Genomic DNA, 24,249 nt, shown 5'->3' with positions numbered 1-24,249 from the left:
CTCAGCTGTGGAGGTGGTCAACAGCACCAAATTCCTCGGGGTGCACATCACAGACAACCTCAGCTGGTCTGTGAACACCACATTACTGGTGAAGAGGGCACAGAAGCGACTGTACTTCCTGCGGGGGATGAGGAGAGCCCACCTGCCCCCGCCCATCCTGACGACCTTCTACAGAAGCAGCATAGAGAGCATTCTGACCACCTGTCTCTCTGTGTGGTGTGGAGGCTGTAGTGCCTCCTACTGGAAGAACGTGAGGAGAGTGGTGAGGACAGCAGAAGAGATCATCCGGGTTCCTCTTCCCTCCATTAAGGACATTTCATCCCAGTGTTGTGTGTCCCGAGCCCGTAACATCATCAGAGACCCCTCACACCCCCACCATGGACTGTTCTCCCTGCTGCCTTCTGGGAAAAGGTTCCGCAGCATCCGCTGCAGGTCCACCAGGTTCTGCAACAGCTTTTTCCCCATTGCCATCACTGTTGAACTATAAACTGGACTCTGCACCACATCTCTATCTGGCATTACCAATGCTGCCGAACTCTTAAGTTTCCCTTTACACAACGGAAATGCATTTTTGCACAAATGCCTTTTTGCACCATTATTTTGCACATTAAAGATGGTTTGTAAATTCTCCTGCATAATGTGACGGCACACTGTTTTTCTCCTGCACTGTTATATGTTCACTGCTACACTTTATATTGCAATGTTGCCTCATTCCACCTGGAATCTGACTATACTCCTATAAACTGTATGCAACGAAATTTCGTTCTGTATGCACCCAAATGACAAATAAAGTTGTCTAAGTCTAAATCTTATGACCTTCTTGTGGGGGCAGTCTCGTTGTCAGTGTGCAGCGCTCCCTTAGACAATGGTAGGGGAAATACAGATTACTTATGGTTCTGTTCTCTCCATCGGGTGGTTTTAATGTAGGAGTTGATCCAGGCTGAAGAATTAATATCAAGAACAATCCACTTTGTTTCAGGCCGAGGTTTACCAAGCAGTCTTCAGAGAAGTTGGCCAAAGACAAAAACCAGCTTGCAGCGTTGTTCCATGCTCAAAAAATAAAATCTAACTACTTCTTATGTTTACTAGGAAGGCTGAAATGCTAATAAAAAAAACGCATCTGAAAACAGATTTTCTTGAGTTAGGTATTTTCTCTAGCTTTACTATCAATCAGTATTAGCTACCACTAATAAAGACTGTCACAACTTGTGGCAGAAAGGACCTCTTTCTGCCTTATAGGGCCGGGTAATTAACTGAACAGGGTGGGAGAATATTGTAAATGAATATTTAGTACTTCATGCTTTAGTCATAAGCTCCAGGTGTTGGTTTTGTTTTTTCTCAAATCATTTATTCACTTGTTCCCACAGTTCTCGTGTTGCCTCCGTTCTGTGCCATGTTCTATGTCTCTGTTTGACTCACAGATTTTGAGTTTTAATGATGAATAAATTAGTTCCTTTCTTGTTGTTTGTTTATGGAGTTGTGTCTCCTTTAGCAGTTGAAGATATGGATTGCAGTTTTTAAATATTCGTTCTTTTATAAATTAATTTATTTGCTAGTATCTGACCTGCTGTAGAGCTGCTCAAGCCAGTTTCTCAGCGTGGTCCAGAGTCCGTTGAGGCTCAGAGTACCGGGGAGCGGCTCCCCGGCATAGCCTGCCGTGGCCTCTTGAGTAGTGGGCGGCAATAACGACTGCACACGTGTTCATCATCACGAAGGAGCCAAGCTTCATCAAGACAAACATCAAATCAGTAGCTTGTAGCTGGTATGAGACATTAAGTGTACAATTCAATTCAGTTTATTTAGTTAGGATCACTTCGATAGACTGGCGACCTGTCCAGGGTGTACCCCACCTCTCGCCCATTGACAGCTGGAGATAGACAACAGTACCCCTCGTAATCCCACAAGAGATAGACATGTTAGAAAATGGATGAATGGTGGATAGTTAGGATCAATTATTATATATTTGAAGGTATAATACAAGATAAACAGTTCCAGTTGAAGGAACTCTTAATGGATGAATGTGATGTCTCCAATTCTGCGGGAAAAGTCTGGGGACAACCTCTTGAATTTCAACATGTCCTCTGCACAAAGCTGGGTCAATAAAGACATGAATGATTCAATTTGGGGTGGAAGAAGTTGGCTGGCCTGAGTCCTGATCTTGACCTAATAAAACACTTTTCTGATGAATCAGAGACTATGAGTAGGCCTGTCACGATAATCAATAAATCAATTAATCGCACGATAAATAAAAACTATCTGCGTCATTTAATTTATCGTCTATATCGTCTCTGCCTGTGTTTTTCTGTTTCTATTGATGACGCTGGATGAAAAGGCTTAACTCCGGTGCTATCCACTGACCCCTCCCCTTCCTAATTTTTTTTAGGAAGGGAAAAATGAGGAGGGAGGAGGAGTGGACTATCGCATCAGGTAGTCAGTCAAAGAATCCTTTGATGGCAAACTTGGCCAAAAAAATACATGCGTATTTGTGCAACAAGCACCAGTTCAGAGAGAATGTTTGGTACAGCTGGACACATTGCTACTCTTGCTCGGAATCTGTCTGACTAAAGTAGTTACAGATCTGCTTAAAGATTGTTGAGGCATCTAGTCTTATTTAAGAATCTGCTTTTGTTACTTTGCATTTTTTTTTAAATAAAATGGCAGTTTTGCCTATCTTTTTTAAAATCTAATGATATACAGACTTCATTATCTGTACTCTTTTGGTTGAATGTAGTTTTTATTTCCACCATGGTTTTATCTTGTGTTTAGTTTTTATTCAAGTGTATTTTTAGTTAACAGAGACTAAGAGTCCATTTGATTTTTATTTCTCGTTTTATTTTGTTAACCAGTTCCAGTGTAAAGTGTGTTTATCTTTGGCAGGAAATCGCAAACATTATTAAGTAATTTCCATTAAATCAGTGCAAAAAGGTCTTCAAACAATATTACCGTTTATCGCAATAAGTTTTGAGACAATTAATCATTCAGAAAAATTTGTTATCGTGACAGGCCTAACTATGAGCCAGCTCTTCTCTTTCAACATCAGTGCCTGACCTCACAAATGTGCTCCTGGAAGAATGGTCATAAATTTCAATAAACACAGTCCACAACATTGTGGACAGCCTTGTCTATCAGTTTGTTTATGTTACCTTAACAGCAAAAAAATTAAATAATTCAATCAATGTCAGTGAGGCAAATACTTTTTTTGCGTAAGTACAGCAGCCATGAAGCTGTATATGACAAGGGGGGGAAATCTCCTGTAACAAATGGTTTACCTGGAAAGCGGTAATCCAGGCATAGCCGATGTTGCCAAAATTGATGGAGCCGAAGTTCGGGTTTTGTCCCCTGGAACGACACACATTGTAGTACGCATTCCAGTTAACACCACCGCTAACATTGGCCCCCAGGGGACCTGTGGACTTCTGCTGTGGAGCAGCCGGCAGACAGGTGTTCCTCCCTTCACAGAGAGGAGGTATGTCCCAGCATTGCCGCTATCAGTCTTCTCGACAGAACAGATGAAAGAAGCTCTCTCGCCAGGCGAGGACACATAGTACGGACTCAGGCTCCTGTAATACAGCCTGGGTGGATAAAAGCACATCAAAGATGAACGGCATGAAAAGGCTGCAATGCATCACAACAAACATTGCCAGCTAAAGAGATCCCAACCGCTACCTACGTGTGAACAATATTCTTATGCAGAAGAAAAAAAAAACTGCAAATAAAACCAAATAGCAAAAGATTGGACTGAACCGAATACTAGAAGAGACATGCCTGTATAAAAATACGCACATATATTAAAGTACTTCTTGATTCTGAGATCGGCCAACTCGGAAATACATGCATTAGTGACCATATTTTCAAAAAGTGTGCCATTAAGATCGTGATTGCGCCGTTAAAGGTTTTTTTAAGGACTAAAAATTGTCCCTCGGCGACCACAAGGCTGAAAAATCCACAACTCGGGTCACGTGGTACGATAAGGTAGTTCTTAGATGTAGCTCAGGCTACGCTACATAGAGTTCAATGGAGTACACATGGGGGTTCCAAACTGAAAGGGCCACGCCTCAAGGTTCTGCAGGGTAGCAGTATTAGTATATAATAAACACATTTAAAGATAATTAAACATTATTTGTCTGAAATTAACAGACTAAAGATGATATTAGTGTCTGGTAAGTCATAGTGATAGTTTAATTTTAACAAACTATGAAATAATTGAATAAATAATGAGATATACAGGGGTTGGACAATGAAACTGAAACACCTCATTTTAGTGTGGGAGGTTTCATGGCTAAATTGAACCAGCCATGTGGCCAATCTTCATTAATTGCACATTAAACCAATAAGAGCAGAGTGTGAAGGTCCAATTAGCAGGGTAAGAGCACAGTTTTGCTCAACATATTGCAATGCACACAACATTATGGGTCACATACCAGAGTTCAAAAGAGGACAAATTGTTGGTGCACGTCTTGCTGGCGCATCTGTGACCAAGACAGCAAGTCTTTGTGATGTATCAAGAGCCACGGCATCCAGGGTAACGTCAGCATACCACCAAGAAGGACGAACCACATCCAAGAGGATTAACTGTGGACGGAAGAGGAAGCTGTCTGAAAGGGATGTTCGGGTGCTAACCCGGATTGTATCCAAAAAACATAAAACCACGGCTCCCCAAATCACGGCAGAATTAAATGTGCACCTCAACTCTCCTGTTTCCACCAAAACTGTCCGTCTGGACAGTTTTGTCGACGCTGTATTGGCCGCAAAAGGAGGCCCTATACCATACTAATAAATTATTGTGGTCTAAAACCAGGTGTTTCAGTTTCATTGCCCAACCCCTTTACATGATAGAGACAGAAACATACAAAGAGAAACAGAAGCTGGCAGCAAATTTAATGCTTTAATATGGGATATCAGCGGAAAGTTAAGTGGAAGGAAAATCACTCAGCCTAAAAGAGCATTTGCAGCCCTGGTAAAGGGAATCACTGCTAAGGAATAAGCCTTTAGGGGCTATTTACGTCTGCAAATTAGCTGTAATCTGAGTACCAGAAATGCACTCGTATTCAGTTATAGAGGCGTGCTTGGTTGGTGGGCCATGTGACCTGGCATGCTTGGAGGGGACGTTGCCAGGGGTAGACTTGCTACAAGGACCTTGAAACCCAATGATAACTTCTAGTTCTAGTAATTTATGATTTTAATATACAGACAATTCAAATAAAATAAATGTTTACGTATAACCATTATTCTATAATAGATAATTTAAACATTTAAAATATGTTTTCCCCTTTCATGTAAACATATTATTGCTTGTTTAAGCAATAATGGACCTGGTCACAATAATGGACCTGGTCACAATCCTCATTGAGCTCAAAAATGTATTTCTTTGGTCTTTAGGAAATATCAGGATGAAATCTGGAGGTTTTAAATTCCTGACTGAATATTTTCCTGCAGAGGTAATGAAGCCCAGAGGAAGAAAGGAAGGTTTCTTACGCTGCAATGTCCTCTCCCAGGAAGCATTGGTAGCGCAGGTCTCCCACCCACAGCTGGACCCCCACCAGGCCCAAGATGTAGATGACGAAGACAGAGAGGATGAGGACGTTTCCCAGCATGGCAAGGATGCCCAGGAGTATGGACACCAGTTTCCACATCTCTGCAGAGGTGAACACAGACAGGCTTCAGGCTCTTTGTCTCACTTGATCTACAGACTTTTTATGGATCTCTCTCTACTCAGCTTTAGACTTAGACAAACTTTATTGTCATTTAGTATGCACAGAGTGCAGAGGGTAAATACATGCCTATTTAATCAAATATAGTCAAAATATGTATGTTGTCTGTAGATTTATCCTGTATTTTCTTTTGAAGATATAGAAATGAGCCGAGGTAAACCCCACCCTATTTTTTTTTTTATCTAACATTCTCTCTCTGTATCATAAAACAACCAAATTATACATTCAAGAGACTGCAAATACATGTTTTGTATCGTATCTGTAATGGAACTACAGCATTTAAAATATTAACTTCAAATTTCAACAAATGTACAACTGGGCTGTAGTAACTCTGAAGCCCATTTCATGTAATTTATCTTAACACTCCAAACACATTTCTTACATCATACATATGAAGTGTAGCCGACAACTTCTCCTTACCCACATCCCCTCAGACGACTAATTATTCCCTAACAATATTGAATTGTCAATAATGTTTAAATGTGCAATAAACCTTTTTAAATAAGCGGCATGGAGGAGCCAACACTGTACTTTGAGTAAGATTGGTGACACCGAGACTGAATTGTTACATGAGTGGTTGTCCATTTCATCATTGAAATGAGAACATAATATACTATTGATATATACTAGTACGACTAGTATATACTAAGCAGATTCAACCTTAACATATGTAAAGGCCTATATTAAATTAATTTTGCAATCACATCAACAGGTTAAATAATTTCTTTTTTTTTTGTGTACCAAATTACCCTCGTAATTATGTAATATTTTACTTAACTCTGTTTCTGACCAAATTAACAACTTTCACACCTACTTTAGTTTTACTTCGAAGAAAAAAGATCATGAGACAGAAGTATTTCTTTAGGAACATTTCAAGTTAGCCTTGAAGACTTTTGTTTTGTTGGTTTTAACGGACCACCTTGAAAAAAGATCCCACAGTGTGTGTTACCTGGGACAAGGTCCTGATGATGGTTTTAATCAGAAACTTCATCTGAACTGAACAGCTGGGTCGACTTGTGGTTCCTTTCTAACGACAGACATTTCCCTTCAGAGTGCGTTTTTTACCCTGTGAAAGTCTGAGGACTCTCATCACACGGGTGGTGCTGGATTTGATGGGATGTTGTTGGAGAGTTTGAGCTGAGTTAAAACTATGCTCATGATAGAAATCAGGACAATAAATATGTCCAGAACGTTCCATCTAAACAACACAGATAAGATGAGTCAGGCACTTCCAGGATTGGGTCAACTGAAGGGAGAGAGAGGTGCAGAGGGAAAGAGTCTCTTACCCGACTTTCAGGAACCTCACTAAGCCAAAGGTGATGTTCTTCAGCACGACTTGAAGGACCAGCACGAGGGTGATGATGTAGAAGTCCAAGTCTAAAAACTGTCGCACAGACTGACAACACACACATTAGTTACCAACCCTGACCACCGAGAGCTGAAACAGACAAATCTTTCAGTCTGATAGTGTGTGTGTGTGTGTGTGTGTGTGTGTGTTACCTTGGACTGTTCATAGTGCTCTGCATCCATCAGCAGCAAGCTGGCATTGATGATAATCGTTATAAAGTGATCCATAGACTCATTGCTGTAGAGTTTGAGGATTTGGCTACGTACCCAGGAATAGTTGAGGAAATAGTCTGCAACACACCAGTTCACAGACATGTTCATAGGGATATTAACAAGGCCTTGCAAAAGTATTCAAACCCCTTGACCTTCTTCACATTTTGCTATGTAGCAGCAGTAAACAACAGTGTATTTAGTTTTATTTGTATCTGACTGACCAACACAAAGAAGAGAACATTTGAAAAGAAGAAATTTGATACGGCTGTTGTGCCACTAGATTGTTTTCAAGGTGAAGGGGCCGACCACAAATGCATGTCTGTCAAACAAAATCCTAAAAGAAATGGTTCACTGCATGAAAAGTGAGATTTTCGTCCCCGTAAACTACCGCAGATCTCCCTCATTTTCGGCAGTTAACGACAATTTGCAACCCGCGCTTGTTGCCGTTTTCAGTGCCACAAATTGTCGGAACCGGACTCTGACGTATGTGGAGAGCGATCAGCTGTACTGATGGCCCTAATTAGCATATGAATGCAGCGAACTCGCGCGGCTGGCCAGGTCTGGCTTGAATAACCTACTCAGTATTGGCTGAAACCACTATTTTTAAATAAGTAAAATCGCTCCTGATTGGCAGCAAAACCACACGTGGCCAGGCCAGGCTTGAACGTTCTTACTGAGTATTGGATGGAACCACTTCTTTCAAACAAGTAAAATCACTCCTGATTGGTTGGCAGATCCCCAATAACTTATTTACATATATATATATTTATTTATTTATTCATTCATATTATGCTGTATATTCATGTTATCCTATGTAGGCTACTACACTATTATTAGGCTACCATCAAGGACATGAATGAATTTATACAGGAAATGAACATTTGCCAGGAAGATGTTTATGCAAAGAAAGAGCTTTATTAAAACAAACAACTATATACAACGCGAGGATCCAAAAACTACAACTCCGTGAACTGTCCGTTTGCCTCCTCGGGGTTGTAGGTAACTGCTGGCAGCGTTCTTTCTGAGGCAGGTCCGTTGTGCAGACGCCTACTGTGCGTGGCTTTGTACTTCGGCGTCGCCTCTAACCGGGACTGCAGCTTCACACAGAGTTCAGAGAGATCCGGTGTTGTGCGCAATTCTGTTCCCCCGTGAAAATCTGTTTCGCCTGTGTCGGGAATGCGCTTTGCAGCCGTTTTCCCGGCGCTTCTAATTGATTTCTCGGTAAAACAACTCATATAATCATGTCATGGTTGTAACAGTCAGTTTAATCGGCAGTTGTTTACAAAATTGTAGAATAAAAATAAACAAACTATGTCTTCTTACGCTGTATTGTGTTATAAATGGCAAGATAAACGGTCTTTTTCCAACTTTTGTCACTTTAACCTGACAAATAAAAGTAAGCCATAAAACACTATTCCAGCACCTACTGTGTATTTATGATTTTACATTGCTGAAAGAGGAGGATGGGATGGCTGATAGCAGGACACAAACATTATGGCTGTTTCTCAATTCACGAGAATGCGAGCGCGTTCTCGTGAATTGAGAAACAGCCTAAGACTTCCTGAAAACACAAGAGTGTAGACTTCCCAGTACATCCCTTTGTAATATAAAATATGACAGTTTACTGGATTAAGGAAATTTCTAGTATACTACATCCTATCACACATAATTTTTGAGAATTTAGAAACATTTGCTCTTTATTTCCCAAAGTTTTCGGGAGATGTCTGAAAGACCGTTTATTTATTTTTATTTTACAATTTTGTAAACAGTTGCCGATTAAACTGAATGTTACAACCTAGACATGATTATAGGATTTGTTTTACCGAGAAACCAACGAGAAGCGCCGGGAAAACGGCTGCAAAATGCGCTCCCGACACGGGGGAAACAGAATTGCGCACAACACCGGCCTACGAAATGGCGGCGGCCGTCCAATCCATCCAGAGACCACGCCATCTTCTTCGCCAGGCTGGAAAATAATTAAATGAGAGTGGTATGAATAAAAATCAAACGCAAGTCACAATAACATTAAACAAGGAAGGAGAAGCAGTGAAAACAAGTCACTTACAGATAATGTCGTCTTTATCAACATCGTGTAAATGTGGAATTGCAGACATGGCTCCGAGCAAATAGGAGGTCACCGCCTCGCTCCGGTTCATAGCGCCTGCAATTTGTCTCCGAGTTGTGAAGACGGCATACTGCTTCCTGTAAATGAAAATACACTTTAATAAAGCTTGTTCTTTTGCAAGGCTACTAGGCTACTCTTAGCTTTGGTTTCAGGCTAGGCTACTTTTAGCTTAGCTAGCAGTCACCGAACATATTCTTACCTAAGCTTGGGATTCTGCACCCGTCTTCTCTTCTTGGCGTTAGTCTCTCCCGCACAGTTGTTCGACTGCAGAGCCGCCAACTTGTCCTCTATGGACAGCAACCTGGAGTTTACCGAATTCTGCAGTTAAATGAACCGCTCATTCATATCGGCACTATTAGCTGACGAGACGGTCCACTTCTTCTTCTTCTTCTTCTTCTTTCGGTTTTTATGGCGGTTGGCAACTAACTTTAATGGTGCATTACCGCCACCAACTGGACTGGAGTGTGGTACTGGAGTCTAACCTTCCCTAATAGGTTGCAAACGAATAAAACAAACACACAAACAAATATAACGAAACAAACCAATCAAAACAAAAACAAACAAAAAGATCATACTAAATTATTTTAATTAGTCCTGTATTCCTCAGGAAGCCAATTACGTAGTTTACACTCATTTCCCCTGTGTTTTTTTTGCAGAATTTCTTCTAAGTTTAGCCTCAGCTGTTCTCCTTGTAATTGTAAGACTAGTCTTTGTCTTTCTTCCTGATATTTATTACAGTGTACAATAACATGCTCTATCGTCTCTGGACTACCACAGAATTCAGTTGCCATCAGCATGCTTCTTCATTATTAACAAAGTTTTATTTAGACGTGTGTGTCCATACCTCATTCTAGAAAATACATCCTCCTCCTCCTTGCTTCTGTTTGTATTTCTGCTCTTTCCCACTTTATTCTGAATGTTATAGAACTGTCTTCCAGTCTGCCCACCGTCCCATAATGTTTGCCATTTACCCTTAACTATGTTTTTGACCATACTTTTAATTTCTTCTTTGCTGTAGTGCACTTCAACATCTATATTAGAATGTCTAGCTGCTTGCTTAGCACTTTTATCTGCTAACTCGTTTCCTATTACTCCTATATGAGCTGGTACAATACCAGAGTTATATTAATTCCTGACTTTATTAGATTATTTGCAGCTTGCAGTATATCATACACAATGTCTTGCCTTGATTTTGACTGAAATGTTTTAATACTGATTAAAGCTGAGCTGGAATCTGAAGCTTGCCTTCCTTGGCCTATTGACCTCCACCCAAAGCAAAGCTAGCCACACAGCAATCAATTCCGCTGTGTAAACTGCTAAATCATCACTCATTCTTTTTCCAACTTTAATGTTTAATTTTGGAATGACATAAGCAACACCCATTCTTTTATCAGTTAGTTTAGATGCATCTGTATATATAGTTAAATCCTCACTATACCTCTCCATTAAAGTGGGTCTTATTTTTAGTTCATTAAACCCCATTTCATTTACTTTAACCTGAATGACCCAACCAAAACTTCTGACTTGAACATTTCCACGCTCTTGGCATTGCTTCAGTACCGACTGACTCATATGAGACAGTCCACTGATAGCAATCAGCAGTTTCTTCTCTTCAGTCTGCGGACTGGCTGAAAGTTGTAGATCGCGTCCAAGAGGAGTTGAAGGGGAGTTGAATGCAAGACATGGGTAAACTCCCCCTGCAACCCTGATTTGCATTTGTATAGCTCACAGCATTTTCATTTACATGTTAAAGCCTCCCCTAGAATTAGGAGGAGGGGGGGTCATGGGGGGACCACGCCAAGCAAGGCCCACGTCAATTTCTGACAATTCACGGCAGTTTTCGGTGTTGCCTGCAAATTACCGTGAACAGCCGTTAACCTGAACTTCCACGACAATCTACAGTGCCGCATAGTGACGAAAATCACACTTTTCATGCAGTGGTTGTAGCTTGTCGTTGGAACCTAACAAAGGTCCAAATGGTGGTAAAATGTAAAGTTGTGTAAAACAGAAAACATGCAACGTTTAGCAGAGTCTGAGCTAGCTTGATGCCTCTAAAAAAGAAAATAACCAGTCTTACCACTGTCCGGGTCACTCTCAGTTTCTTTGGATTGTCTCTGCTCTCGCTGACATTTGTAAAAGGTGTCTACCATCACCCTGTTGAACATATCCAGCAGAATGAAGCTCATCAGGATGAAGGATGTGAAGTAGTGAAGCATCAAGAGGTAGTAGTTGGGCTGAGGACAAAAACAAAGTTCCTTCACTGGCCTCTGTGTAACAGTATGCGCTTCCTGTTGCTCTTCCACGCGTCAGAAATGAAATGGAAACAAGTAGTCAGAACCGCTACATGTCCCTTTCTGGGTAACTTAGAGCCTGTTCTATAGCTGCTGTGGCTTACTACATCCTCTGCAGGAAGATATCGGGGAGGCAGAGCTTGGAGCAGAGCGAGGGACAGAAATTTGACATTATCTCCTACAGGCTCCTATTTCCAAAATAAGCCCATCTACTTACTTTTATAATTTACCAAATAAAAAATAAAAAAGGGACTGGAAACCTACAAGAGTTGTTTGTTACATTACTATATCTCTGTTGATGGTTCTGTCAGGTACCTGTTGGTCAACTCTGACCGCGCCCAGCCGTCATACAGCCATCTTTGGAATTCATCAGAAACACGGATATGGAGGCCTGAAAGGGACATATGAAAACAACGCATGTCCACTTAGCACGCTTCTGGTTTTCCATGACCTGGGATTCAGATCACAATTTAAACAAAAAACTTTTTCTTTCTTTAATTTAAAAGTTGTTGACAAACGGTTCCATATTTGACGCAAAACCGGGTCCTTCGGATAACTAAACATTACGTTTCCTGGTCCAAAGCCGTTCCTACAATTGGCAGCAGTACAATAGATTATTTTAATTACTTTTTAACAATCCTTTCAGAGTACTTAGCAGTGCGTGAAGTAGTGGTTCTTGACAGCCGGTCAAGGACGTCTGACAACAGTGACGTCACAGCTGTTTTTGTCACGTGACTGCTCTCGCCGGAATCCCGGATCCTGGAGGCGCTCAGCATACTGTGAAACTCTCTCGATTTTTAGTACTTGGAGCATTTTTAGTGCGATTTTGACCGGCCACATAGATTAAAAAATGGTAATCTACCATCAAACATGATAAAATTGCTCCATACGCACTCCTTTCTATTTGAACTTTAAAACAGGGGCAGAAATCATCCTTCCAACAGGACTACAGCTCTGAACGCAGCCAGAGCGATGTCAGTGGAATGGCTAAGATATAAAAATATTCAGGTGTTAGAATTGCCCGGCCATAGTACACACCTAATGCTGATTAAGCCTCTGACACACAAAATGGAAGAGACTGACTCCATTTTCCTCCCATTTCACAATTATGCACTACTATGCGTTTGTCTGTCACACAAGTTCATATCAAAATGCATCGAAATATTTTGTGGAAATTTTTTTTAGAAAAAAGTTGCTGACGATGCTATATGAAAATGTCCTGACAAGAAAAATAGCCCAGAGGACGGGATTACTGGAGTCACTTAAACGTTGCTTTAGGATACAGTACATTTCTGATCTGGACCAACAAACGAATAAGGAGCACAAATTATCATCGGTGTGTGTTAAACAGCATATGCCAAGAAAATGTGACCCAGCTTTGTTTCCCTGTCGTTCAGTTCCTACCTGATAAAGGTCGTCAAAGTTGTGCTCCAACTTACCTGCAACCCAAGGAGGCTGTAGAAGGTGAAAACACTGCAAATGAGAATATTATTCCCCATATGTTTAACAGACGCCAGCAGAGCCTCCACAGCCAGCTTCACTTTTGGAATTTGTTTGACCATCCTGGATCACACAAACACAAACAAGTTAATGTCTATCTGTCAGTACACACATCCGCAGACACAGCCAAGCAAAAATCCCCAGAAATACGACCATGACGGGATGAGGTACACATAAAGGACGCACCTGAGGTCACGGAGCATACGCAGCAGGCGCAGGATTTTCAGGATGCCCAGAGAGCTGCCTGTTCCAGATGTCAATGGGTCCGTGCAGATGTCAGCTAAGGATATGATGCCCAAAAAACCATCAATGATGTTGCAGGGACTGTGGCAGTAGCTCCCCTTCCCAAAACACCAGTCCCAGCACTGTGATCTGGTTTTAAAACTCTGTCAAACAAAATCCTAAAAGAAATGGTTGTAGCTTGTCGTTGGAACCTAACAAAGGTCCAAATGGTGGTAAAATGTAAAGTTGTGTAAAACAGAAAACATGCAACGTTTAGCAGAGTCTGAGCTAGCTTGATGCCTCTAAAAAAGAAAATAACCAGTCTTACCACTGTCCGGGTCACTCTCAGTTTCTTTGGATTGTCTCTGCTCTCGCTGACATTTGTAAAAGGTGTCACCATCACCCTGTTGAACATATCCAGCAGAATGAAGCTCATCAGGATGAAGGATGTGAAGTAGTGAAGAATCAAGAGGTAGTAGTTGGGCTGAGGACAAAAACAAAGTTCCTTCACTGACCTCTGTGTAACGGTATGCGCTTCCTGTTGCTCTTCCACGCGTCAGAAATGAAATGGAAACTAGAAAAGTTTGCATTTCCTGCGAAAATGCACTGTGAATGCAGTAAGCTGAATGATTGAGCAAAAGATGCAGAAGTTCTTTGAAGAAGAGAAAAAATAGCTGAAAAGCATTGAAGAAGTTGAAGAAGTTGAAAAACTTGAAGAATTTGAAGAATTTGAAGAATTTGAACATAAAAGAACAATAGCTGAATGATTAGAAGAAGAAAAAACTGAGGGAATGGCACCAAACATCTCCTAACTCATTCCAAACACTGAATCGTTTAACAAAGCAGAAGTAGAATTTCAAACTTGAATATACTGTAGCCATATATGGGCATGCATTTCTGGGAACGTAAGGGCTTTGGTCCCCCATTGAAAAGCATTGGATGTTTGACACCTCATAGCTTGGAGATGCTTTATGCGACATAGGCCAAATTTCTTGTGGAGCTTTCTCTCTAATGGAAGTACAGACTCTGTGAAGCAGAAGTTTGTACGAGCTTCCTAGAGCTACTTCCGGTTAGCAACATGCTAACAGTTAGCTACTAACAGGGTTGTGTTCAGTATCACCGGGTGATTGTACTCTGTCAGTTTGGTCCAAATCCTGTACTGGGAAGTGCCTCCAAAAGGGGTGCCAATACTTAATGTCACCAAACGTGACCAAAGTTCATGTGTCAGATCGGCCTCCTTTAGCAACTCAGCCTGACCACATCTGGGCCCAGAACTCAACATTTGACCAAAATGGTGTGAAGCGCCATTCCCACAGGTGGGTGGTGCTGTATTGGCCAATTGGGTCGTGTCTGGGCATCCTGCCAGGTCCTCTTGGAAGCAAAGGCCCAATAGGAAAGCATGTGAAATCAAAAATGGGACAGAAAAGTGACACATGGCTGATAATCACGTGAAAATTTTAAAATGTTAAGAGGAAGTGACTGTGCAGTGGGTGTTGAAAGTTGCCATTTTATCCCAATGGAGCCTGTCCCTCTGGCCCTCAGAGTTCTGTCGTCATGGAAACTCACTCACACCTGCAGCTGACCATTCTACCGAAGTGCAGAGACTTTGCTCAGACTCTGCCTCATTGGAATAGAATGGAATACTTTGCCTCAAACAACGCTCCATATCTCCTGATCCGTAAATGGTAGAGACATAATTTTTTCTGCGTTTATTTCGTAATGGATAGGAGAACAAGACAAACTATCAGTTTTTGCTGGAAATATTTTAATAAAGGCATAAAAAATTATGATCTAAAGAGGATTTTTAAGGAATTTCAAAAATCCTCTAAAAACTGTCCCGAAAAAATTGCTCTAGCTGAAAAAGTATAAGAGATATCAAAATAATTCTTTCACTGTGAGTATCAGCAGGCTTTTGATGACTATGTTGCTCATTTTTATGTTTGTACAAAAATCGGTGTAGGCCCAGCGACGATGTAAAATAGTGGATCATGTGGAAAAATGCAGCTCTAAAGCATTTTCAAGATTTTGCACATTCGCTACTCCCGAACAAATTGTTCATGCAGCAAAACCGTAACAGTTATCCAGAAAATTCCTTTTTTGTGAGTGCCAGAAGGGTTGGGACATTCATGTGTGAAAGTCTCATGCCTGTACATCAAATGGATTAGGAGTAGCGACGATGCGAAAACCTGTGATGTTTTGGATTTTCAGACGTCATTTTTCAAAACCGCTCCATAGGAAATGAATGGGGGAGGTTTCGGGTTTGTGTCGCTCTGAGGTGATTTGTGAAAAATCTATAAATGCTACACCAATGAGGGTTACAATTCCTGAATCCAGACAAAAATACCTACGTTTTGATGTATAATTTGTGTGGATAGGTTGAAAATTGAGCGAGTGAGAAGAAGTTGTTCGGAGAAGAATAATTTGTTGAATTTCTAGAGTGCGCACTCTATAACTGCCTCCTTGACGACCTTAGCAACGCATGTTATTTGCTGAATTTCTTGAAAAGCCAAAATTATTTTAAGGAGGTACTATATGAAAATGGTAAAAGATATGAAAAAGCTGAAATATACCATAATAGCTGAAAGATATCACTACATTTTAAAAGTTGAATGGCGTTTCTAGCTGAAAGTAGGCTGAAGCAGTAAGCTGTCAAAAAGCAGCTGAAATGAGCAGAATTTTAGTGAATTACATTCATTTCCTATGGGAGAAAAAAAGCTAAAAATTTGCAGAAAAAGCTGAATATTTTAAAAAGTTGAAAAGATAAATTTACAAAAAGATATAGCCATCGATTCCAGAAGAAGCTGAATACTTTAAAAGTTGAATGGTTGAAATCGGACAAAAACTGTAGGAGGAGAAGCGAATCAAACTTTAAACAGTAAAAAGGCGAAAGAGGATCTCAATAACTGTGAATGCCTACTGCATTCACAGTAACAAGTAGTCAGAACCGCTACATGTCCCTTTCTGGGTAACTTAGAGCCTGTTCTATAGCTGCTGTGGCTTACTACATCCTCTGCAGGAAGACACCGAGGAGGCAGAGCTTGGAGCAGAGCGAGGGACAGAAATTTGACATTATCTCCTACAGGCTCCTATTTCCAAAATAAGCCCATCTACTTACTTTTATAATTTACCAAATAAAAAATAAAAAAGGGACTGGAAACCTACAAGAGTTGTTTGTTACATTACTATATCTCTGTTGATGGTTCTGTCAGGTACCTGTTGGTCAACTCTGACCGCGTCCAGCCGTCATACAGCCATCTTTGGAATTCATCAGAAACACGGATATGGAGGCCTGAAAGGGACATATGAAAACAACGCATGTCCACTTAGCACGCTTCTGGTTTTCCATGACCTGGGATTCAGATCACAATTTAAACAAAAAACTTTTTCTTTCTTTAATTTAAAAGTTGTTGACAAACGGTTCCATATTTGACGCAAAACCGGGTCCTTCGGATAACTAAACATTACGTTTCCTGGTCCAAAGCCGTTCCTACAATTGGCAGCAGTACAATAGATTATTTTAATTACTTTTTAACAATCCTTTCAGAGTACTTAGCAGTGCGTGAAGTAGTGGTTCTTGACAGCCGGTCAAGGACGTCTGACAACAGTGACGTCACAGCTGTTTTCGTCACGTGACTGCTCTCGCCGGAATCCCGGATCCTGGAGGCGCTCAGCATACTGTGAAACTCTCTCGATTTTTAGTACTTGGAGCATTTTTAGTGCGATTTTGACCGGCCACATAGATTAAAAAATGGTAATCTACCATCAAACATGATAAAATTGCTCCATACGCACTCCTTTCTATTTGAACTTTAAAACAGGGGCAGAAATCATCCTTCCAACAGGACTACAGCTCTGAACGCAGCCAGAGCGATGTCAGTGGAATGGCTAAGATATAAAAATATTCAGGTGTTAGAATTGCCCGGCCATAGTACACACCTAATGCTGATTAAGCCTCTGACACACAAAATGGAAGAGACTGACTCCATTTTCCTCCCATTTCACAATTATGCACTACTTTGCGTTTGTCTGTCACACAAGTTCAAATCAAAATGCATCGAAATATTTTGTGGGAAATTTTTTTAGAAATAAAAGTTGCTGAGGATGCTATATGAAAATGTCCTGACAAGAAAAATAGCCCAGAGGACGGGATTACTGGAGTCGCTTAAACGTTGCTTTAGGATACAGTACATTTCTGATCTGGACCAACAAACGAATAAGGAGCACAAATTATCATCGGTGTGTGTTAAACAGCATATGCCAAGAAAATGTGACCCAGCTTTGTTTCCCTGTCGTTCAGTTCCTACCTGATACAGGTTGTCAAAGTTGTGCTCCAACTTACCTGCAACCCAAGGAGGCTGTAGAAGGTGAAAACACTGCAAATGAGAATAATATTCCCCATATGTTTAACAGACGGCAGCAGAGCCTCCACAGCCAGCTTCACTTTTGGAATTTGTTTGACCATCCTGGATCACACAAACACAAACAAGTTAATGTCTATCTGTCAGTACACACATCCGCAGACACAGCCAAGCAAAAATCCCCAGAAATACGACCATGACGGGATGAGGTACACATAAAGGACGCACCTGAGGTCACGGAGCATACGCAGCAGGTGCAGGATTTTCAGGATGCCCAGAGAGCTGCCTGTTCCAGATGTCAATGGGTCCGTGCAGATGTCAGCTAAGGATATGATGCCCAAAAAACCATCAATGATGTTGCAGGGACTGTGGCAGTAGCTCCCCTTCCCAAAACACCAGTCCCAGCACTGTGATCTGGTTTTAAAACTCTGTCAAACAAAATCCTAAAAGAAATGGTTGTAGCTTGTTGTTGGAACCTAACAAAGGTCCAAATGGTGGTAAAATGTAAAGTTGTGTAAAACAGAAAACATGCAACGTTTAGCAGAGTCTGAGCTAGCTTGATGCCTCTAAAAAAGAAAATAACCAGTCTTACCACTGTCCGGGTCACTCTCAGTTTCTTTGGATTGTCTCTGCTCTCGCTGACATTTGTAAAAGGTGTCACCATCACCCTGTTGAACATATCCAGCAGAATGAAGCTCATCAGGATGAAGGATGTGAAGTAGTGAAGCATCAAGAGGTAGTAGTTGGGCTGAGGACAAAAACAAAGTTCCTTCACTGGCCTCTGTGTAACGGTATGCTTCCTGTTGCTCTTCCACGCGTCAGAAATGAAATGGAAACAAGTAGTCAGAACCGCTACATGTCCCTTTCTGGGTAACTTAGAGCCTGTTCTATAGCTGCTGTGGCTTACTACATCCTCTGCAGGAAGACACCGAGGAGGCAGAGCTTGGAGCAGAGCGAGGGACAGAAATTTGACATTATCTCCTACAGGCTCCTATTTCCAAAATAAGCCCATCTACTTACTTTTATAATTTACCAAATAAAAAATAAAAAAGGGACTGGAAACCTACAAGAGTTGTTTGTTACATTACTATATCTCTGTTGATGGTTCTGTCAGGTACCTGTTGGCCAACTCCGACCGCGCCCAGCCGTCATACAGCCATCTTTGGAATTCATCAGAAACACGGATATGGAGGCCTGAAAGGGACATATGAAAACAACGCATGTCCACTTAGCACGCTTCTGGTTTTCCATGACCTGGGATTCAGATCACAATTTAAACAAAAAACTTTTTCTTTCTTTAATTTAAAAGTTGTTGACAAACGGTTCCATATTTGACGCAAAACCGGGTCCTTCGGATAACTAAACATTACGTTTCCTGGTCCAAAGCCGTTCCTACAATTGGCAGCAGTACAATAGATTATTTTAATTACTTTTTAACAATCCTTTCAGAGTACTTAGCAGTGCGTGAAGTAGTGGTTCTTGACAGCCGGTCAAGGACGTCTGACAACAGTGACGTCACAGCTGTTTTCGTCACGTGACTGCTCTCGCCGGAATCCCGGATCCTGGAGGCGCTCAGCATACTGTGAAACTCTCTCGATTTTTAGTACTTGGAGCATTTTTAGTGCGATTTTGACCGGCCACATAGATTAAAAAATGGTAATCTACCATCAAACATGATAAAACTGCTCCATACGCACTCCTTTCTATTTGAACTTTAAAACAGGGGCAGAAATCATCCTTCCAACAGGACTACAGCTCTGAACACAGCCAGAGCGATGTCAGTGGAATGGCTAAGATATAAAAATATTCCGGTGTTAGAATTGCCCGGCCATAGTACACACCTAATGCTGATTAAGCCTCTGACACACAAAATGGAAGAGACTGACTCCATTTTCCTCCCATTTCACAATTATGCACTACTATGCGTTTGTCTGTCACACAAGTTCATATCAAAATGCATCGAAATATTTTGTGGAAATTTTTTTTAGAAAAAAGTTGCTGACGATGCTATATGAAAATGTCCTGACAAGAAAAATAGCCTGGAGGACGGGATTACTGGAGTCGCTTAAACGTTGCTTTAGGATACAGTACATTTCTGATCTGGACCAACAAACTAAGGAGCACAAATTATCATCGGTGTGTGTTAAACGGCATATGCCAAGAAAATGTGACCCAGCTTTGTTTCCCTGTCGTTCAGTTCCTACCTGATACAGGTTGTCAAAGTTGTGCTCCAACTTACCTGCAACCCAAGGAGGCTGTAGAAGGTGAAAACGCTGCAAATGAGAATAATATTCCCCATATGTTTAACAGACGGCAGCAGAGCCTCCACAGCCAGCTTCACTTTTGGAATTTGTTTGACCATCCTGGATCACACAAACACAAACAAGTTAATGTCTATCTGTCAGTACACACATCCGCAGACACAGCCAAGCAAAAATCCCCAGAAATACGACCATGACGGGATGAGGTACACATAAAGGACGCACCTGAGGTCACGGAGCATACGCAGCAGGCGCAGGATTTTCAGGATGCCCAGAGAGCTGCCTGTTCCAGATGTCAATGGGTCCGTGCAGATGTCAGCTAAGGATATGATGCCCAAAAAACCATCAATGATGTTGCAGGGACTGTGGCAGTAGCTCCCCTTCCCAAAACACCAGTCCCAGCACTGTGATCTGGTTTTAAAAAACAATCCGTTATGTCTGAAATACAATAATTTGTCAAAAATCTCACATCACATCGAAAAGCAACTGAGTGAATTTACCTTGAGAAGCATTTCCAGCACATAGATGTAAGAGAGGACATGAGATCTGTTCTAGGATTTGTTGTTCCTGAGGGAAACATGTGCTCCACTTAATACAACTTATATCACACAGCTGATTCCTTCCAGTGAACCTGTCTGGGTGCTGCTGGGTTTTGTCACTTCTTTCACAAAGCACCGCTAATCTGGACCAGGTCATCAGATCTTAACGTGCCGCTCATCTATCATTATGAATGTGTGTGTGTGTGTGTGTTGTTTCGGTGTTGGGGTGGGAATGGGACTGGTGTGGGTGTGTATTTCTCTCACCATGCTCTCTGGCTGGACAGCAGGCCTCTCCAAGAAGATGGTGACGCAGTTGATCACAACAAGGATTTGAATCCCCATGTCAAACACCTTGCTGGAGACAACCTCTGCGTAGAATCTATACCACCTGAGAAAAAAACAGATGCTGTTATTAACAGCTGGAGTTGGCTAAACAGACGATTATATTAAATGGGAAAATGCAATTTTTTTTAAACATACCAATCATGTTACTTTCTCTAAATGACAAAATCTGATTGTCAGGTCGTGGGAACGCACCAAACACCCATTCTGTTGTCCACCATGGAACAATCTTCTTTTTATGTATCCCTCCTTTTTTTGGAACTAACTGTTGAACAGGTTCTATAATTGAACTACAAAAGGTTTTATTTAATGAATCAATATCAAGATTCATGTCAATTTCCTTAATTTTATCTTCACTTATTTTCTTATATTTCTCCCAATCTGCTCTACTAAATGACCAGACAGACAATTATATTCTCCCCAAAATACCCATTTTTAGAAAACTAAAAATGCTCCGAAAACCTGCATCCCCAGATGATCTCTGAAACAATTCCCTTATATTTAATTTATTTTTACTCCTGCCTAACTCTCTACGCAATATCTCTCTTTCCTGAGCATATTTATTACATTCTAAAAAACCATGGACTGTTTCTTATTTCCCACAATTACAACACCCTGCACTATGCTTATTAATTATTTTAAGAGTACTATTTAATCCTGTATGTCCGAATCTTATCCTAGATATATTTTCTTATTTTTTAATTCTATTACATTTTCTTAATTCTCCAACCTTTTTTTGAATACTATTATAAAACCTAGCATTCCCTCCTTTTTCCCACTGTTCTAGCCATTTCTTCTTGAAATACATTTTAATAATATTCTTTATCTCATTTTTACTTTTAATATTTGAATCAACAACATCCTTTTTACAGCACTCTTTGCAAAACTATCAGTCAACTCATTACCTATAACACCAATATGAGCAGGAATCTAAAGTAATTTAACATGAGAACTACCATTTCTAATCTTAATTTTATCATGGTAGATGTTTCTATCACTTTCTACAGAATGTATTTTTGCATTTTAATAGTTTCATATTTACTTTGTTTTTTTTTTCATGTCAGAGCCTCCACGGGACCCACTAGATTAGAACATGAGGACAAGTAAAAGTGAAGTACAAGAATATTCTACAAAATGGTAGCCTTTAATTATTATACTGTATTTTAAAAAGCCACCATTTCCTCTTTTTAAAAGCCACTGTTAGACGACGTGTTTGTCTGTTTATCTGCTCACAATAATCATAAACTAAAAACAAGAGAAAAACGCCACCTGGTGGCCACAACAACACAATACAGTGGGACCGACTTAAATAAACCGATAAAAAAATTATAACTTAACATAAAAAAAACATACCTGGGGGAGAAGAGTGCAAACAAATAAACCTCCTCTTCAACTCACTTTCCCTGCATTCCAGCCCTAAATGTGAAAAAAAAAAAAGTTCAACCGAGCTGTACTGGACTAGCAACGGTTGTTCGCGCCTAAAAAAAGAAAGGGAATTATAATGAAACTGTTCATAAAAACCCACAATTACGCTCAAAACTGCAAAATAACACCCTAACAAACAATTATTAACAACATATGGTAGAGACCTCAACAAAAACATCATCCATACAGAAAAACAAACATATTTCGCAGCAGCGAGATTTCCTCTGACTTACCCACAGCAGCGCGTAAAAAACGCTTTGAGGGAAAAAGGGAAAAGCGGAGAAGCTACAAGGACTGGAATGAACTACGGAAGCTCTGGAGACACAAACAAGGCGGAGTGCAGAAAGGCGAACACCGCAGGCAAAAACATCAAAACAACAAATAAAAACAACAAATAAAAATAACTGAATAAGATAAAAGTCACAAATTCTCAACATAAAATGAATTAGAAATAATACTTTAAAAAGCACACTTGTTACACCCATGCAGCACAATGTACCTTAAATATTTCAATGCTTATCTCCATCTGAAGTGGTCCTAATGCTAAGAAGGACAAGGAAAAACACTATTTTAATATTTTAACGAATATGATAAATATGTGATAAATGTTTAACGGTTTTAAAGATCCTCTGTTTAATGCAGAAAGATCCAAGTCACACTGACTTTACTTTTCTTTACTGTGCTTCCGCTGGTCAACACAGGAGGGCGTCAGGTCTCTACTGGTTGTTCAATGCAGACAGGCAGCAGAAAATACGCCAAAACTATCACGGGCCACTAACCTGACTCTAGCACTGAGCTAAAGTCCCTTAAATTTAAGGGACTTTACACTGAGCCACACTGGAGTGCTGATTTTGCCGAAAAACTGAAGTCACTGGCCGCCATCTTGCTACTCCCTACTCTCACAGAATCCCATAGGATTTGGTTGCAACAACAAAGCAGTTTTCTGGCTGGGGGAAATAGGGAGTACCAATATGGCAGCTGGTGGCTTCACAGCGACTCGTTCCAACAGCGGGCTATTAGCACTCCAGTGTATAATATAGCTCAGTAGACTCTAGCCAGATGTATTTCGCTCTGCCTAGCTCCACTCTAGGCGGAGCTAGGTGGAGCAATATCAATCTGGCTAGAGTCGGGCATTGTTGTAGTCAAGTCACTATGCCTCGAGTCCGAGTCCAGGTTTGAGTCTCCAGTGTTCAAGTCCGAGTCAAGTCCAAGTCATTAAAAAAAAATCTGAGTCGAGTCCGAGTCAAGTCCACTACTCATCAGAGTCAAGTCCGAGTCGAGTCACTATTGATCCAAGTTCGTTGTAGGAACATGCTGTGATGTGTGATGTATGACATGAAGCAGTAACATTCCATTGCACAAATAATGGCGTTCCATGAGCGAGCTATTTTTAGAACGTGACGTCATATCACGTACAGGTAGGGCAAATATGCGTTTTCCTCCACTCTTTCGCTGTAGTTACCCTTGGTTTTACTCGGTAAAACTACTGCTTTTTCCAAGTCTAAGACGTCTCCTAACCATGGTTTTTAAACATTGTTGTTATGGAACGCGCAACAGCGACTCGAGGTAGGCTGATAGGCCGCATATGAAGGATGTTAAAGCCGCAAGCGGCGTCGATCGGCCCTCGCAGCCAAGCGCACTCCGGCCTATTAGCCACCGGCCAATAGGCCCGCCGGCCGGCGGGGTTCTCGCACCGCCGGCCGCCCGCCACCGCAGTTGCTGTCACGCATTTTCCCCGCCTGTCCACCGAGCGATTCCCACAAACGCGTTCGGCAGCGTTCCCTCATGACTCACAAAAAATCTGGTGCAGATCGGTCGATGCAGCGAGGAGATACAGCCGTTGGATAATGATAATGCATTTGGCCACCGGGCCGGACTAAATTGTTCGGCAGGCCGGAAAATTTATACCGATTCC

At 41.1% G+C, this 24,249-nt stretch overlaps 2 protein-coding genes across 5 annotated transcripts; both read right to left on the bottom strand.

The window, feature by feature from the left end:
* Window positions 1-1,455: 1,455 nt before the first annotated feature.
* On the bottom strand, window positions 1,456-13,775 carry LOC110369025 (voltage-dependent T-type calcium channel subunit alpha-1H). 4 transcript variants are annotated; one of them, XR_004933548.1, is made up of 9 exons: window positions 12,003-12,303; window positions 11,474-11,630; window positions 7,326-7,348; window positions 7,212-7,251; window positions 6,998-7,107; window positions 6,661-6,909; window positions 5,476-5,635; window positions 3,270-3,572; window positions 1,459-1,723 (listed from the first exon to the last, which is right to left on the bottom strand). XR_004933548.1 is itself a non-coding variant. In XM_036151844.1 (5 exons), the coding sequence occupies exons 1-5, from the start codon at window positions 12,104-12,106 to the stop codon at window positions 6,801-6,803; spliced, it is 537 nt and encodes a 178-aa protein (XP_036007737.1). In that variant the 5' UTR covers window positions 12,107-12,316; the 3' UTR covers window positions 6,620-6,800. The 4 variants fall into 4 exon arrangements, 2 of the variants coding, with proteins under 2 accessions (XP_036007738.1, XP_036007737.1); XR_004933549.1 differs by lacking the exons at window positions 11,474-11,630; window positions 12,003-12,303 and adding an exon at window positions 13,738-13,775 and having other exon boundaries at window positions 1,457-1,723; XM_036151844.1 differs by lacking the exons at window positions 1,459-1,723; window positions 3,270-3,572; window positions 5,476-5,635 and having other exon boundaries at window positions 6,620-6,909; window positions 7,212-7,348; window positions 11,474-11,550; window positions 12,003-12,316.
* A 4,128-nt stretch (window positions 13,776-17,903) lies between these two features.
* On the bottom strand, window positions 17,904-21,509 carry LOC105931823. Its single transcript, XM_036151962.1, has 9 exons — window positions 21,048-21,509; window positions 20,832-20,955; window positions 20,529-20,595; window positions 20,254-20,439; window positions 20,007-20,130; window positions 18,886-18,961; window positions 18,360-18,515; window positions 17,996-18,053; window positions 17,904-17,907 (listed from the first exon to the last, which is right to left on the bottom strand). Exons 3-9 carry the CDS (start codon window positions 20,567-20,569, stop codon window positions 17,904-17,906), a joined length of 645 nt encoding a protein of 214 aa, XP_036007855.1. The 5' UTR covers window positions 20,570-20,595; window positions 20,832-20,955; window positions 21,048-21,509.
* Between the last annotated feature and the right edge of the window lie 2,740 nt (window positions 21,510-24,249).

This window comes from Fundulus heteroclitus, chromosome 20, assembly GCF_011125445.2.
Source record: "Fundulus heteroclitus isolate FHET01 chromosome 20, MU-UCD_Fhet_4.1, whole genome shotgun sequence".
NCBI classification, from domain to species: Eukaryota; Metazoa; Chordata; class Actinopteri; order Cyprinodontiformes; family Fundulidae; genus Fundulus; species Fundulus heteroclitus.
This window is presented reverse-complemented; position numbering and strand designations above follow the sequence as displayed.

What these genes read in the sequence shown, in the direction of transcription:
- LOC105931823 (XM_036151962.1), bottom strand. Translation starts at nt 20,569, where the DNA reads ATGTCCTCTCTTACATCTATGTGCTGGAAATGCTTCTCAAG. An exon ending in CGGTCGGAGTTGGCCAACAG is followed by an intron (nt 18,516 to 18,885) that starts GTACCTGACAGA and finishes TTTTGTCCTCAG; the next exon opens with CCCAACTACTACCTCTTGAT. An exon ending in TGAGAGTGACCCGGACAGTG is followed by an intron (nt 18,054 to 18,359) that starts GTAAGACTGGTT and finishes CATCTGGAACAG; the next exon opens with GCAGCTCTCTGGGCATCCTG.
- LOC110369025 (XM_036151844.1), bottom strand. Translation starts at nt 12,106, where the DNA reads ATGCGTTGTTTTCATATGTCCCTTTCAGGCCTCCATATCCGTGTTTCT. An exon ending in TGAGAGTGACCCGGACAGTG is followed by an intron (nt 7,349 to 11,473) that starts GTAAGACTGGTT and finishes GGTGTGTTGCAG; the next exon opens with ACTATTTCCTCAACTATTCC. An exon ending in GTGAGGTTCCTGAAAGTCGG is followed by an intron (nt 6,910 to 6,997) that starts GTAAGAGACTCT and finishes TGTGTTGTTTAG; the next exon opens with ATGGAACGTTCTGGACATAT.